Source organism: Coenobita brevimanus, chromosome 33, assembly GCF_032717465.1.
Source record: "Coenobita brevimanus isolate Jiangsu-jjx chromosome 33, ASM3271746v2, whole genome shotgun sequence".
NCBI classification, from domain to species: Eukaryota; Metazoa; Arthropoda; class Malacostraca; order Decapoda; family Coenobitidae; genus Coenobita; species Coenobita brevimanus.
Window position 1 is genome coordinate 8,102,314 of NC_136986.1, and position 14,007 is coordinate 8,116,320.

General features: G+C 41.5%; 1 protein-coding gene across 1 annotated transcript in view; it reads left to right on the forward strand.

Moving 5' to 3' along the window:
• LOC145395722 (uncharacterized) overlaps nucleotides 1-14,007 on the forward strand; it is a 62,927-nt gene that overhangs the window by 114 nt on the left and 48,806 nt on the right. The window contains exon 2 of the mRNA XM_080269263.1: nucleotides 5,379-5,548. Within this exon, the coding sequence (XP_080125389.1) occupies nucleotides 5,395-5,548 (154 nt within the window). The 5' untranslated portion in view covers nucleotides 5,379-5,394. The remainder of the gene's footprint in view (nucleotides 1-5,378; nucleotides 5,549-14,007) is intronic.

Consider the following 14,007-nt stretch of genomic DNA (forward strand, 5'->3'; position numbering starts at 1 on the left):
ATCACATTTGCTGTGTTATCTATATTGCTTTCCGTCCATAGAAACTGACCATCCGCTCTGGAAGACTCATTCTTAGTTGACAGTTCTTCTTTCCTCATCTCTAATTTAACTCCTTTCATTTTACAGAAGGTATATACAGTCTCAACCAGCACCAGGTTCTTCAGAGTTTATTATTATGGTGCAGTGTTAGCTTTGAAATGAATAAAATAACTTCCAGACAATTGATAACATAGTGCAATGCACATAAGTTGAACTGTTACATATCGGAAGGCAGCACTACTTAAAGCACACACACACACACACACACACATATACATATATATATATATATATATATATATATATATATATATATATTTACTTATTTATTTATTTACTACCCCCTGGGGGTAGGGGGGTTTCAAGAATACTCCCCCAGTATCCCTGCTTGTCGTACGAGGCGACTAAAAGGGTTGGTGGTGGGTTAGTGCCCCACCCCATAAAAAGAACTACCTAAAAAAGCGAACAAAGCGCCTCGGACCCAGGCGGACCATACGTTGACGACTAAAGAACGGACAAAGGACATTCTTAGGGTGGGAACATGGAATGTGAGAGGAGTGAATGATGAAGTGAAAGAGAGAGAGATTGTGCAGGTGCTTGAGGATGCAAAAGTGGATATATGTGGATTGACTGAAACTAAATGGAAAGGTGAAAGGGTGAGAGAATGGGAATATGGTGTAGGTATATGTGTGGGAGTCAGTAAGAATGAGAGGGCAAGAGAGGGAGTATGTGTGATGATAAGCAAGAAGTGGAAGGAAAATATAAGAGAGTATGGAACAGTGGGTGCAAGGATTGTATGGGTGAGGATGAAAGTAGGTATACAAGCATGGGCGATTGTATGTGTGTATGCTCCAACAGAGGATCGAGTGGCAAGAGTGAAAGATGAGTTTTGGGCGAGAGTAGAAGCATGTATGGACAAGTTTGAGAGGAGCGAGAGAGTGCTGTTGATTGGAGACATGAATGGCAAAGTTGGAAATGTACGAGTGGATGGAGTGGTTGGTCAGTGGGGTGTGCCAGCTGAAGTAGATGGGAATGGTAGTGCTTTGGTGGACATCTGTGCTTGTAAGGGGTTGGCAATAGCCAATATCTACTTTCATCATAAGATGATCCACCGGTATACATGGAGAGTGATGAGGAGGATGGATGGTGAACTTGTTGAACGAAAGGCAATGATAGACTACGTGTGTGTCGATGAGCGAATGAGAAGACAAGTGTTGGATGCAAGAGTGTGGAGAGGGTGGGGGAATGGAGTCTCGGACCATCACTTAGTGATGGCCAAGATAAAGATGCAAAGAAAGTGGTTGAGGAGGCGAAGGGGAAGACAGGAGGAAGCAGCTCCTGTGAGAAGAGTGGAGAAATTGCAAGATAGTGAGAAAATGACAGAGTATAAGAGCATAGTGGAAGAAAGATTGGGAAGGTATGAGCTAGAGCAGATGGAAGGGGTGGAAGACGTATGTAAGATATTCACAGAAGAGATAGGAGCAGCGTGTGAGGCGGTTTGTGGAGTGAGGAGGAGATGCAAGGGTGTGCAAGGGACAGCATGGTGGAATGATGAGGTGAAACGAGCTGTGGAACAAAAGAAGAAGGCATATGGTGAATGGTTGGCGAGTAGAGGTAGGGGAGAAGATGAGAGAGAGAAGAGAGAGGTATATGTGAGCAGGAGAAGGGAGGTTAAGAGACTGGTGAAGGAGAGTAAGAAGAAAGTGGATGAAGAGTTTGGGAGGAATCTGAGTGTGAAATGAAGGGAGAGTAAGAAGTTGTTTTGGAAGGAGGTAAAGAAAGTAAGGCAGTGTGAAAGGGGAAATAATAGGGGAGGGAAAGATAGGAATAATAGATTGTTGGTGGAGAAGAGAGAGAAATTGAGGAGATGGAAGGAGCACTTTGAGGATTTGTTGAACGTAGAGAGTGAGAGCAGTGTGAGTATAAGTGGTTGGGGAATGGCTGGGAGAAGAAGAGATGAGAGGAGGGAGGAAGAGATCAGTAGGGCGGAAGTAGTGGAAGCGATGAAGAAGATTAAGCTGGGAAAGGCCCTAGGAATTGATGGAGTGTGTGGTGAAATGCTTAGGTATGGGGGTGAGATTGTTGTGGAGTGGATATGGAAGTTGTGTAGATTGGCTTGGGAAGAGGGAAGGGTTCCAGAGAACTGGAAATCAGGTATAATTGTTCCTCTGTACAAAGGAAAAGGGGAGAGAGAAGTATGTGGTAACCATAGGGGTATTTGCCTTCTTAGTGTGACTGGTAAAATATATGGTAGAATACTCATTGATAGGGTTAGGCATATGACATAGGAGCTAGTTGGAGAAGAACAAGGGGGATTTAGGAAGGGAAAAGGGTGTGTAGATCATATATTTGTTCTAAGATGTTTAGTGGAGAAGTATCTAGAGAAGGGAAGGAAAGTATGCTGCCTTCATGGACTTGGAGAAAGCTTATGACAGAATAGATAGGCAAGGTATGTGGAAGGTATTAAGAATATATGGAGTGGAGAGGAAATTGTTGAGTGCCGTGAAGAGTATGTACGAGGGAGCTAGGGCTACGGTGCGAGTGGATGGTGAGCTGAGTGAGTTCTTTGATCTCAATGTGGGACTGAAACAGGGGTGTGTGATGTCTCCATGGCTGTTTAATATATATATGGATGGGGTTGTAAAGGAGGTGCAAGGTAGGGCAGTGGATGTGGGGCTGGCCCTAATGAATGAGGGTGAGATTTGGAAGCTTCCGGTGTTGCTGTTTGCTGATGATACAGTATTGTTGAGTGAAGATGAATGGGAGTTGCAAGGTTTGGTGAATGAATTTGGGACAGTGTGTAGGAGGAGGAAGCTGAAAGTTAATGTAAACAAAAGTAAAGTTATGGTATTTGAGAGGAATGAAGTCACAGAGTGTGCAGTGAGGTTGAATGGTGAGGATATGGAGAATGTGAGTGCATTCAAGTACTTGGGTAGTGTGATGAGTAAGGATGGAACTTTGGGGGATGAAGTACGTGAAAGGGTACAGCAGGGAAGGAAGGTTGTTGGTACACTGAAAGCAGTGATGAGAAATAGGGAGGTGAGTATGGAAGTTAAGAAGTCACTGCATGATAGTATTGTGATCCCTACCCTGACGTAAGGAAGCGAGGCGTGGACCTTGCAAGAGGGGAACAAGTCAAGAGTGAGAGCAGTGGAAATGAGTTACTTGAGAGGAGCATGTGGAGTGACATGGTGGGACAGGTTGACGAATGAAGAAGTGAAGGAACGTTATGGGGTGGATGTGGATGTGGATGAGAAGATTAGGAGAAATACACTGAGGTGGTTTGGACATGTGGAGAGAATGGAGAATGAAAGACTGACTAAGAGGGTGTATGTAAGTGAGGTGGAGGGAGGGAGAGGGAGGGGTAGACCGAGGATGAGGTGGAGGGATGGAGTTGAGAGGTATATGAGGGAGGGAGGGGGTGAGTTGGGGGAAGGGTAGTCAAATGGTGGGTGACAGAGTGACTTGGAGGCGTTTTGTCTGCGGCCACCCTTTGCGGGATTAGGGCGTCGGGCTATAGATAGATAGATAGATAGACTACGAGCGGCCCAACCCGACCTGGCCCGACCCGGCCCGACAGTAACGCTTTTGAGAATCTTATATCTCAACAACCACAGGGCCTATCACAGCGTGGTTTGCACCGAATGGTAGTCCCATTCTTTAAGATTTGTTTTTACTGGTTTTCATCACACCCGGTGGTTCACGCGACACGTGACACGCACCAAGAGCAGTGTGTCAAATATCTTCAAAAGAGGCCCACAGGCGAGACAGTTTGTTGTGAGGGCATGACACTTGGTAGGTAGATAGCCATCAATATACTCTAGGCATCCTCGGGGTGTAAGGCGATATTTCAGTGCTTTGGGATTTAAATGCCTTCACTGGTACCTCAGCGATGAAAACGTTTTACTGGTAAGTATATATATATATATATATATATATATATATATATATATATATATATATATATATGTATGTCAATCTGTCTATTTACTGTATCTATATCTAATCATCTATCAATCTATCTATCTAGAATATAGATAGATAGACAGATAGATGGATAGATATAGATACAGTTGAAATAATAGATTGACATACATTTGTGTATATATATATATATATATATATATATATATATATATTTATATATATATATATATGGGGGAGGCGGTGACTGAATCGGTAGAGAGGCGGCTTGCAGTCCTTATGGACCCAGGATCGAATCCCGGCTGGGGCAGGGAATAGTTTAAGGATTTGAATTTCCTAAAAAGCAAACTTTCCTGATCTGGCAGATGACCCGCCGACATGTAAAAGTACCCCCGCTAATAACAGTACACCAGTCCTGTATGAGACAGACCTAGCATGTATTCAATATGACGGTGTATGTTAGCCCCGAAGTGGTGACAAGTGGAGGTGTAGGAGGACTATTGGGCCTTGGGATAGGCCACTGCCCCCAAGAAATAGGCCCAAAGCCTCTGCCCAGAGTCAGACACGTAAAATATATATATGTATATATATATATATATATATATATATATATATATATATATATATATATCCATCATCCAATCCTACATTGCCCCATGAGAAGCGTAGGAGCCTGGGGCTAGGCAGTTGGTCCCGACATTTAAGATGAGAGTGACCAGCGTCACTCATCCCTGAGTGGTATTACATGAGCAATCAACCCCAACCACCTCATTGATATAAACCTTCACCGGCTCAATCCGACTGGAGCGCAATAATTACCCACTAAACCACCAGACGGCAAAATTTGGTTATATGGTTACCACCCACCGTAGTAAATGGTTTCCCTGTGTACAGGAAACCATTTGGCTTGTCGCTCAGTGTAAAGTCACCCGTAGGTAGAAGGACAAGGAACGAATTAAGGAAAGAAAGACAGAATTGGATGAAAGGAAAGAAGGATCGATGAGAGGAAAGGGCAGACACCGGACAGCAGCACTACATCGAGTGAGTGGATGCTAAGCGTTCCCACCTACCACAAATCTCTCTCTCTCTCTCTCTCTCTCTCTCTATATATATATATACTTATATATATATATATATATATATACATATATATAAATATATATATATATATATATATATATATATATATATATATATAGATATATATATGAATAATCAAGCAGCATACTTCAAACACCGCCACTAAGGAGACATTGGGTGGGTTTCAATGAATACATTAATGGCACAGGTAATGATATCCCCTATTTGATCATCTTATAATATTGCTAATAATAATAACATTGAATATAGTAATAATCATGGCGACGATGATGATGATGATGATGATGATGATGATAATGATGTTCCCTGTGCAGGTGCCACTCGGAGTCCATGATGCGAGTGTTGGCAGGGGTGGCAGTAATGGTGATCGCCCTCATGGCCCAGGCTGAGGGAGACGGGGAGTTGAATAGTACCTGCTGTGACAGTGGCCCAATTATGGCCAAGATGTCTTTTCTATTTGGCGCAGTTATCAAGCTTGCATTTGGTAAGTATCACTCAACTTCATATTGCCTTTTTGTCCCTGATATGTCTTGTCCTGTACAACATATTCAACCGTCTGTTCCCTGAGGCCCCAGAATCCTCCTACGTGTCACAGCTCCACTTATCATGACTCTTTTCTACTACACTTGTGGTCATGGACATAAATTCGCCTAACCCATTTTTCCTCTTGTACATCGGGCTCTGCTCTCGTGGCTAACACTCTTATTAACCCGCCCCATCCCGACCACTTTTCCACCACTGACTCCCCCCAATCCCGACCATTTTAGGATTTTTTTTTTTTTTGGCTCAAACCTTCGCTTTTGGTGAGAAACATCGAAAATTCATAGCGAAATCGCTCACCTGAGGTTTAAAATACTCATTACAGGTAGGAGTGCCTCCTTACCTTACTGGGTTTTCTATCAGGCTGGCACCAAAGAAAACGAGTTCTATGGGAGGATAACTATTTCACACCACTCATAAACGGTATTTATTTATTTACTGCTACGAATTTATATGTAGTACAAGAGTATATTGGTTTTCAAGCAGTAATATAGGCATTATAAGCATTGTTTCACTCACTAATACCTGACCTTTTTTTGCCACATTACCTGATCATCATTTCTAACTGTTTCTTCCTCTAATGCTATGTAAAGTTTGTCCTCCACATTGTCATTGATTGGGGAATCACTCTGGCCCTGAATTTCGTACCGTGGCATGACATGGCTATACTGGCCAGGTCACTGATAACAGGTGAATTGCTGAGACAATGGCATGCAGGGGGGGGGAGGAGGTCATGCTGGGTAAGGCATTGTCCCTGCCTGGCATCTTGTTGAGGAAGGTGTCACATGTATACGTACCAAAAATGACTCGCGAAAATTGAAAATTGTGCAAATTAGGGACCTTGCAATTTTTTTGTGTTTATGTACGTTGATGGGATTGGCAGTGACAAAACGTGTGGACGTAAAAGAACTTCGACGGGATGCCGCGGGTTAAGCTGAGATTGGCTTAGCATGTTCCTCTAGCCATAGATGATTCCCTTACATATAATACGTCAGAGGAAAGTGAAAGACATGCCTTGAGTGTGAAGCTGATAGAGTGAAACTGTAAGTAAACTTTTGTCCCCAACTGTACAATACTTGGGAAATATATCTTTAAAAAATTGACATGGCTGCGACAACAAGGACAAATAAAGTACTGTTTTTCTGCCACCGTTGATCATTATTATTATTATTATCATCATCATCATCATAATTATCATCATCGTCATCATCATAATTATCATCATCATCATCATCATCATCATTATTATTATCCTAAACCTAATTCCCATCTATTATAGTTCATTCACTTTAGCTAGGCTGAGATATTCGTTCTTTATTTTTGTGTGTCTATTTCTTGAAACCAAATGGCAGAACAAGACAGTGCTATGACCTTACTGTATTTTTTTTTATAGCACTTTTTTGTGACTAGCAACACATATTCTGGTGTTAATCTCTTGTCGTAGCTCAGCATTCAGGATGAAGTAGTGCCAGTTTTACGACCAGTTAACGTGAGCAGAGTATAGATGTAGTGAGGCAGGATACAAATACAGTACAGAGAAAGACAACCATATTAATAACAGAACAATGACACAGCGTGCCCACTGAAATGGTCCACGTAAGCATTGACACATCATCTTAGTCTTTGTTCTGAGTCTTGTCGCAATAAAAAAAATACCTTCTACTTTCTCATGCGCATCACATACATCTGCGGGACAGAGTCCTTCCGACAACTATGAAGACAACTGTTTCAACTTGATGACATGTTATTATTTTGTGTTCTTGCTTCACAGGTTTATTTTATTTAGTTTAGAACAGACTTTTTATCTGTAGAGGTTTCATATAGTCTTCATATACCCTTTCTGTATAAGGAATCTGCCATAAAGTTAATATAATTGACTGCAGGGAGCAAGAGCAAGCTGTAAAAAGATGTCACTGGACCGAAGTGGTTAAAAGAAAAAAGTTGGAACTCAGTGTCATGCGCACCTGCAGATTGAAGTCATTCATCCTGTGTAAACCCTTGTCCATTCTCTGGCCTCCTATACTTCGATAGCTAGTATTCTGACACACTCATTTACCATAGTTAGGCATCTTACTGGCACACCACGCCTCCTCCTTCCACCAAAGTCACACACATAGGCCCATAACATTTTCACCACCCAGTTAACGTCCACATCAACAGTCTTCATTACTCCACATCTTTCATGAAACTTTGTTTCTTTCCCTATCAATTCTAGTAACTCACACATATTTCTTTACAGAACCAGTTGCATTGCTCTCGCTCTTGATTTACTCATACTCGCGCCATACCAAAACCACACAATCATGCGTTAATGTGGGCACTGCCACAGCTTCATGCAATAATCGTGTAGTCTCCATATTCAGTCCTCTGTTGCTTATCAAGGCCTCCATAACATCGGCCGCCTTTGTACCTTGAGCTACTCTCCATATATTTCTTACACCTTTATCTTTCGTTTTGTGCTGTAGCGAGGTACAGATACTTAAATCCTTCAACCAGTTCAGATTTCTGCCCAGTCACTGGCACATGACAGTGAGAATTACCTTTTCTCTCAACAATACCCATCACTCTACTTTTACCTACATTTACTTTCAAACTACACCGCATACAGGCAATTAAAAAAATCTCTGAGCCAAACTGCAATGACGCTGCTGTTAGCAGGTAACACATTCTTTTCTGTGAACATCAGATCTGGAACACTATCCACAAACGTAGCAAGTAACACATTATATAAATATATATATATATATATATATATATATATATATATATATATATATATATATATATATATATATATATATATATATATATATATATATATATATATATATATATATATATATATATATATATATATATATATATATATTGTTACGGAACAGAGAAAGATAATGTACACTTTAAGTGAGAATACTAAAAATCACTACTGTCCCGTAAAGTTCCAGGTTCAAAACAAAAGAGTTAGGTAAAATTACAAGTTAAAGTTTAATGCTCAAACTAACAACAAAACATTCAGGACTCATAAGGATAATGTAATGGCAAAAAACATGTTAAATATAGGGTTAACTGCAATAGCCTCTATTAACACGAAATTAGCATGAGTAAATTGATCTAAGTCAGCCCTGATAAAATGAAAATACCAGATAATACTCAGTGAATGCAAGATATATTATTACAGATACGAAATATTATGAACAATGGCTGACATGAAACTTTACATTAATCACAAAAACCTTATTAGGCCCAAGAATTAACACCTTATGCTACACAGTACAAGAAAAAATGAAATAACACTTATACTCAAATTACACAGCTGCTAGATGGTTGGAGACTTCCTGAGCACTCACAATAATAACAACTGTACAGGGGAGGACAGAGATGTGAGCAAAATGAGGAGTAGATCTAAGTGGCAATAATGCAGAGACTGAGCTCATTATATAGGGGCCAGCAGAGCTTGATACAACTTGTAAGAAGGACGCGCAAATGAAGCCAGAGGGGACAAAGAGTTGACACTCCTGCTCTGAACAACAGAAAGAACGACTTACTCTACTATAAGGGAGGTGGGGGGAAGTGAGGTAGAACACGCTCGTGATCAAACATGCAGCATACTGTACGTTAGAATTACACAGAGGATGATGAAATCATAGGCTATGTAACACCTCCCCACAAAGAAAAAGAAATTTACAAAGGAAATTTCTTATTACTCTAAAACAATCTGTCTAAAGTCTAGATAAGCAATCTGCAATAACATTTTCTTTCCCCTTGACATGTTGTATGTCTAATGAATACTCCTGAAGAAGTAGACTCCATCTTGTCAATCTCTTATTTTTATCTTTAAACTTACTAAGGAATTTCAATGGGTTATGATCGGTATAAATGACTATGGGGTCAAAACCAGAACACAAATAAAATGAAAAATGCTGTAAACCCAAAATCAAGGCCAAAAGCTCTTTCTCAATAGTTGAGTAGTTCTTTTGAGGTGGAGTGAACTTCTTACTGTAATAAGATACAGGGTGTTCAATACTCTGATCATCCTCTTGCAGCAAAACAGCCCCAGCTCCTGTATCACTTGCATCAACAGCCATCTTAAAAGGTTTAGCAAAATTTGGAGTAGCGAGCACTGGCTGACTTAATAGGATAGCTTTAAGTTTGTTGAAAGAGCATTCACAGTTATCGGTCCAGACAAATGTAACTCCCTTTTTCAGTAGGTCTGTAAGTGGTGACACAAGAATTGAAAAGTTAAGAACAAATCTCCTGTAATAACCTACCATTCCCAAAAATCTTTGTAGCTCTTTCCTACTTTTAGGTCTGGGAAGATCACTTATAACCTGAACCTTAGCTGCTGGTGGTGCAACATGCCCATCACCAATTACGTACCCAAGGTACTGAACTTTAGCTTGACCAAACTCACACTTTGATAAATTAGCTACAAGATTAGCCTGAACCAAACGCTCAAGAAATTTACTGACATGGCATAGTTGATCTTTCCAGTAGTCACTGAAGATTAATACATCATCAATATAAACAACACACCCTGCCAAACCCTCTGTTACAACATTCATGAGCTTCTGAAATGTGGCTGGTGCATTCTTCATACCATATGGCATTACAGAACATGCAAAAGTCTTTCCTAGTGTTACAAAACATGAGATCTCCCTAGCACGTTCAGTCATAGGTACTTGCCAGTATCCCTTTAACAAATCAAACTTACTTATGTACCTAGCCTTTCCGATCTTGTCTATGCAATCTTCCACACGAGGGAGAGGGTAAGTGTCTGTTTTGGTTATCTGATTAACACGTCTGTAGTCGATGCAAAGCCGCTGTGACCCCCCTGGCTTAGGGACCAGAGTGACAGGAGAACTCCACTCGCTCTGACAGGGCTCAATCATCTTGTGGTCCAACAGGTAGCCAAGCTCCTTCTGGATGAGAGGAACTTTCACTGGGTTCACACGGTAAGGAGGCAATTTAATTGGCTTTGCGTCTCCAACATCGACATCATGCATCAACACAGTAGTTCTTCCTGGAGTGGCACGGAACACTTGCGGGTACTCCTGCAGTAATGCCGAAAACTCCTGCCTTTCCTCGGGAGGTAGATGAGAAAGCTTAGTCTGGAGATCATTCATGATATCAGGATTCTTCCCCAAACTATCACTCAGGCTCATACTGCATGGGAGAACTTCACTTGCAGACTCGGGTGGAACAGCTACAGTGCAGACTGGGTTATTTTCGTCCCGCCTGTGATATAACTTTAGCATGTTGATGTGACAAAGTTGCTTGTTCTTTCTACGATCTGGTGTGGCGATGACATAGTTGACTTCACTGAGTTTCTTCTCCACGAAATAAGGACCACTAAACTTGGCTTGAAGAGGTTGCCCATGAACTGGTAGCAGAATCAAAACCTGATCTCCTGGCTGAAAGTGGCGTAACCTGGACTTCTTATCATACCAAGTCTTCATCTTCACCTGAGCAGCTCCTAAATTCTCTCTCGCCAGCTGTAAAGCAGTGGACAGCCGTTCTTTGAACTTCATCACATACTCCAGCAGGTTGACGTCATCTTCCTCCGACAGCCAGCATTTCTTGAGTAGCTTAAGGGGTCCTCTTACTTCATGGCCAAACAGTAGTTCAAAAGGTGAGAAGCCCAGTGATTCATTTGGAGATTCTCTTGCGGCAAATACAACAAATGGAAGACCTTTATCCCAGTCTTTCTGATGTTCCAAACAGTATTTCTTGAGCATCGATTTGAGTGTTTGATGATATCTCTCCAACGCTCCTTGGGTCTGGGGATGGTAAGCTGAAGACGTGATCTGGGTGATGCCCAACTCTTTCAGAGACTGCTTGAAAACATTTGACATGAAATTACTTCCCCGGTCGGACTGTACCTCCTTGGGCAGACCAAACTTTGTGAAGAACCCTAGTATTTCCTTAACCACGTTCTTTGCTGAGATATTTCTAAGTGGAATGGTTTCAGGATAACGAGTAGCCATATCAATCAGGGTCAACACATAAGAAAATCCTGAAGAAGTCTTAGAAAGAGGGCCCACAATATCCACCAACACACGGGTGAATGGCGCCTCAAAAGGAGGAATGGGAACTAGAGGTGCAACCTTTTCGGTCTGATTACACTTCCCCACAACTTGACAGGTGTGACAAGACTTACAATACCAGGAAACATCCCTGAAGATACCTGGCCAGTAGAAGTGTTTCAAAATGCGTGCCACAGTCTTCCTCACTCCAAGGTGTCCTGCCAAACTGGAATCATGAGCCACTCTAATGATATCCTGCCTACAAACACGAGGGATGACAACTTGATGTACAACCTCCCATTCACAGTCGACTGACGCTGTTGGGGGTCTCCACTTCCTCATAAGTACTCCTGACTTTATATAATAACAAGTAGAAGCACCGGCTGACTCTTCCTCACTGAAAGCAGAGTTAGCTAGACCTTTCAACTCAGGGTCAGCAACCTGCAACTCAACCAACTCTTGACGAGACAAATGATCAACACTACGGGGTACTGCCTCATCTGGTGAGTGGTCCAAATTAGCAAGAAAAGTGTCAGCTAGGATAACATCATCATCATCATTATCCTCTAAGTCACCAGTAACTTTAGACTTAGCCCTAGTGACAGCACATGCAGGGAACACATCAGGGACATCACAATCCTGGGCTGCAGCCACTGGCTCACTAGACAACTGAGGATCTGGACACACTTGACTTCTACCAATATCATTTCCAAGTAAGAAAGTTACACCTGACATTGGGAGTGTCTCAACCAACCAAACCATAACGGAACCATTAACAAAACCAGACTCTAAATTCACTCTGCACAGAGGGACAGAGAAGTAATTATTCCCTACACCTTGTAAGATTACAGTTTCATCAGAGGAATTAACATTAGAGCCTAGAACACTGGTCAGCATAAGGGATTGGCAAGCACCTGTATCACGATATATTTGAACTGATTTCCTGTCATTACTGTCCAGAGGACTGACAAAACCATCAGACAGGAAATTAGCACATGAACTCTTGAGAGTGTCACCCACGTTACTGCTCAAAAGAGGAGCTCCATCATGAAAATTTAATTTACCCCTCAAAGCAGGTTCAGTTAACTCAGTTAAAGAATTCTGGGAACTCTCAAGGGTGGACACTAGACCAATTGACTGAATATTTAAAGACTCCTTTTTGTTCACATCACGCTGTCTCCTGAAACATTTCTCCGTAGTATGACCAAGCTTACTACAATAAGTACATTTACTTTTCTGAAATCTAGAGGTGAAGCTGGTATTTACTTCCTGAGAAACATCATCTTTATTCTTTTTCCTGTTACCTGTACTCTGAGTAAAGGCAACGTACTTACACTCAGCTTTCCTTTTTTCTCTAGAATATCTCTTGTGAGTGAGAACATATTCATCAGCTAAAACTGCAGCATCAGACAAATTATCTATCCTTTTCTCATCAAGATATAGGCTTACATCCTTATAAATACACCTTTTGAAGTCCTCCAGCAAAATCATCTGCTTAAATTTGTCAAAATCAGAATCCACATTCTTAGAATTTAATCACTGCTCTAACAGATCTTCTTTGATTTTTGCATACCCAACATGGGATTGCTTATCTTGCTTATAAGTTGTCCTAAATTTTACTCTATAGGCTTCAGGAACAAGCTCAGAGGCCTTAAGAATCAAGCTCTTAACTACATCATAATTATCAGATTGATCCTGAGGCAAAGATGCGTAAGTTACTTGAGCTTTACCGGTGAGAACAGTTTGAAGGAGTACTGGCCAATACTTTTTGGGCCAATTAAAACCTGTAGCTACCCTCTCAAACAACTGAAAATACTTAGTTAAATCAGATTCATTAAAAGGAGGGACAAGTTTAACATTTTTAGCCACATCAAAATCATCAGAGCTAGATGATCCAGTTCCACCTTGTTTCATGCGATACTCATGGTCTGCCTGAATCCTAGCAAGTTCAACTTGTGCCTGAGCCTCCTTAGCTTTTGCCTGAAATTCAGCCTCCTTAGCACGAGCCTCCTGCAGGGCTAGCTGTAACTTAGCTAATTCAATCTGCGTTTGCTCATTTGGAGGAGTTACATTAAACAAGCTTTCATTAATCATGTCAACAATTTGATCTTTAGAATGATGAGAGCGAACAGCAATTCCCAATTGTTGAGCAACAAGCTTAACCCGCCCCATCCCGACGACGTATGGGTACGTTGCAATGATTTGCATTTGCCAGTCCCGGCGACGTACCAGTACGTCGTGCAATTGCAATGTGCATAATTTCGAAAATTTTCAAATTTCGCGCTTGATTTGCGGTACATACCCTCGCCTGACCTTCCCCTACCTGCCACCAGGCGGGGACACTCGGCGACCCCGCGTGACCCGCGCTAGCCCGCCACTC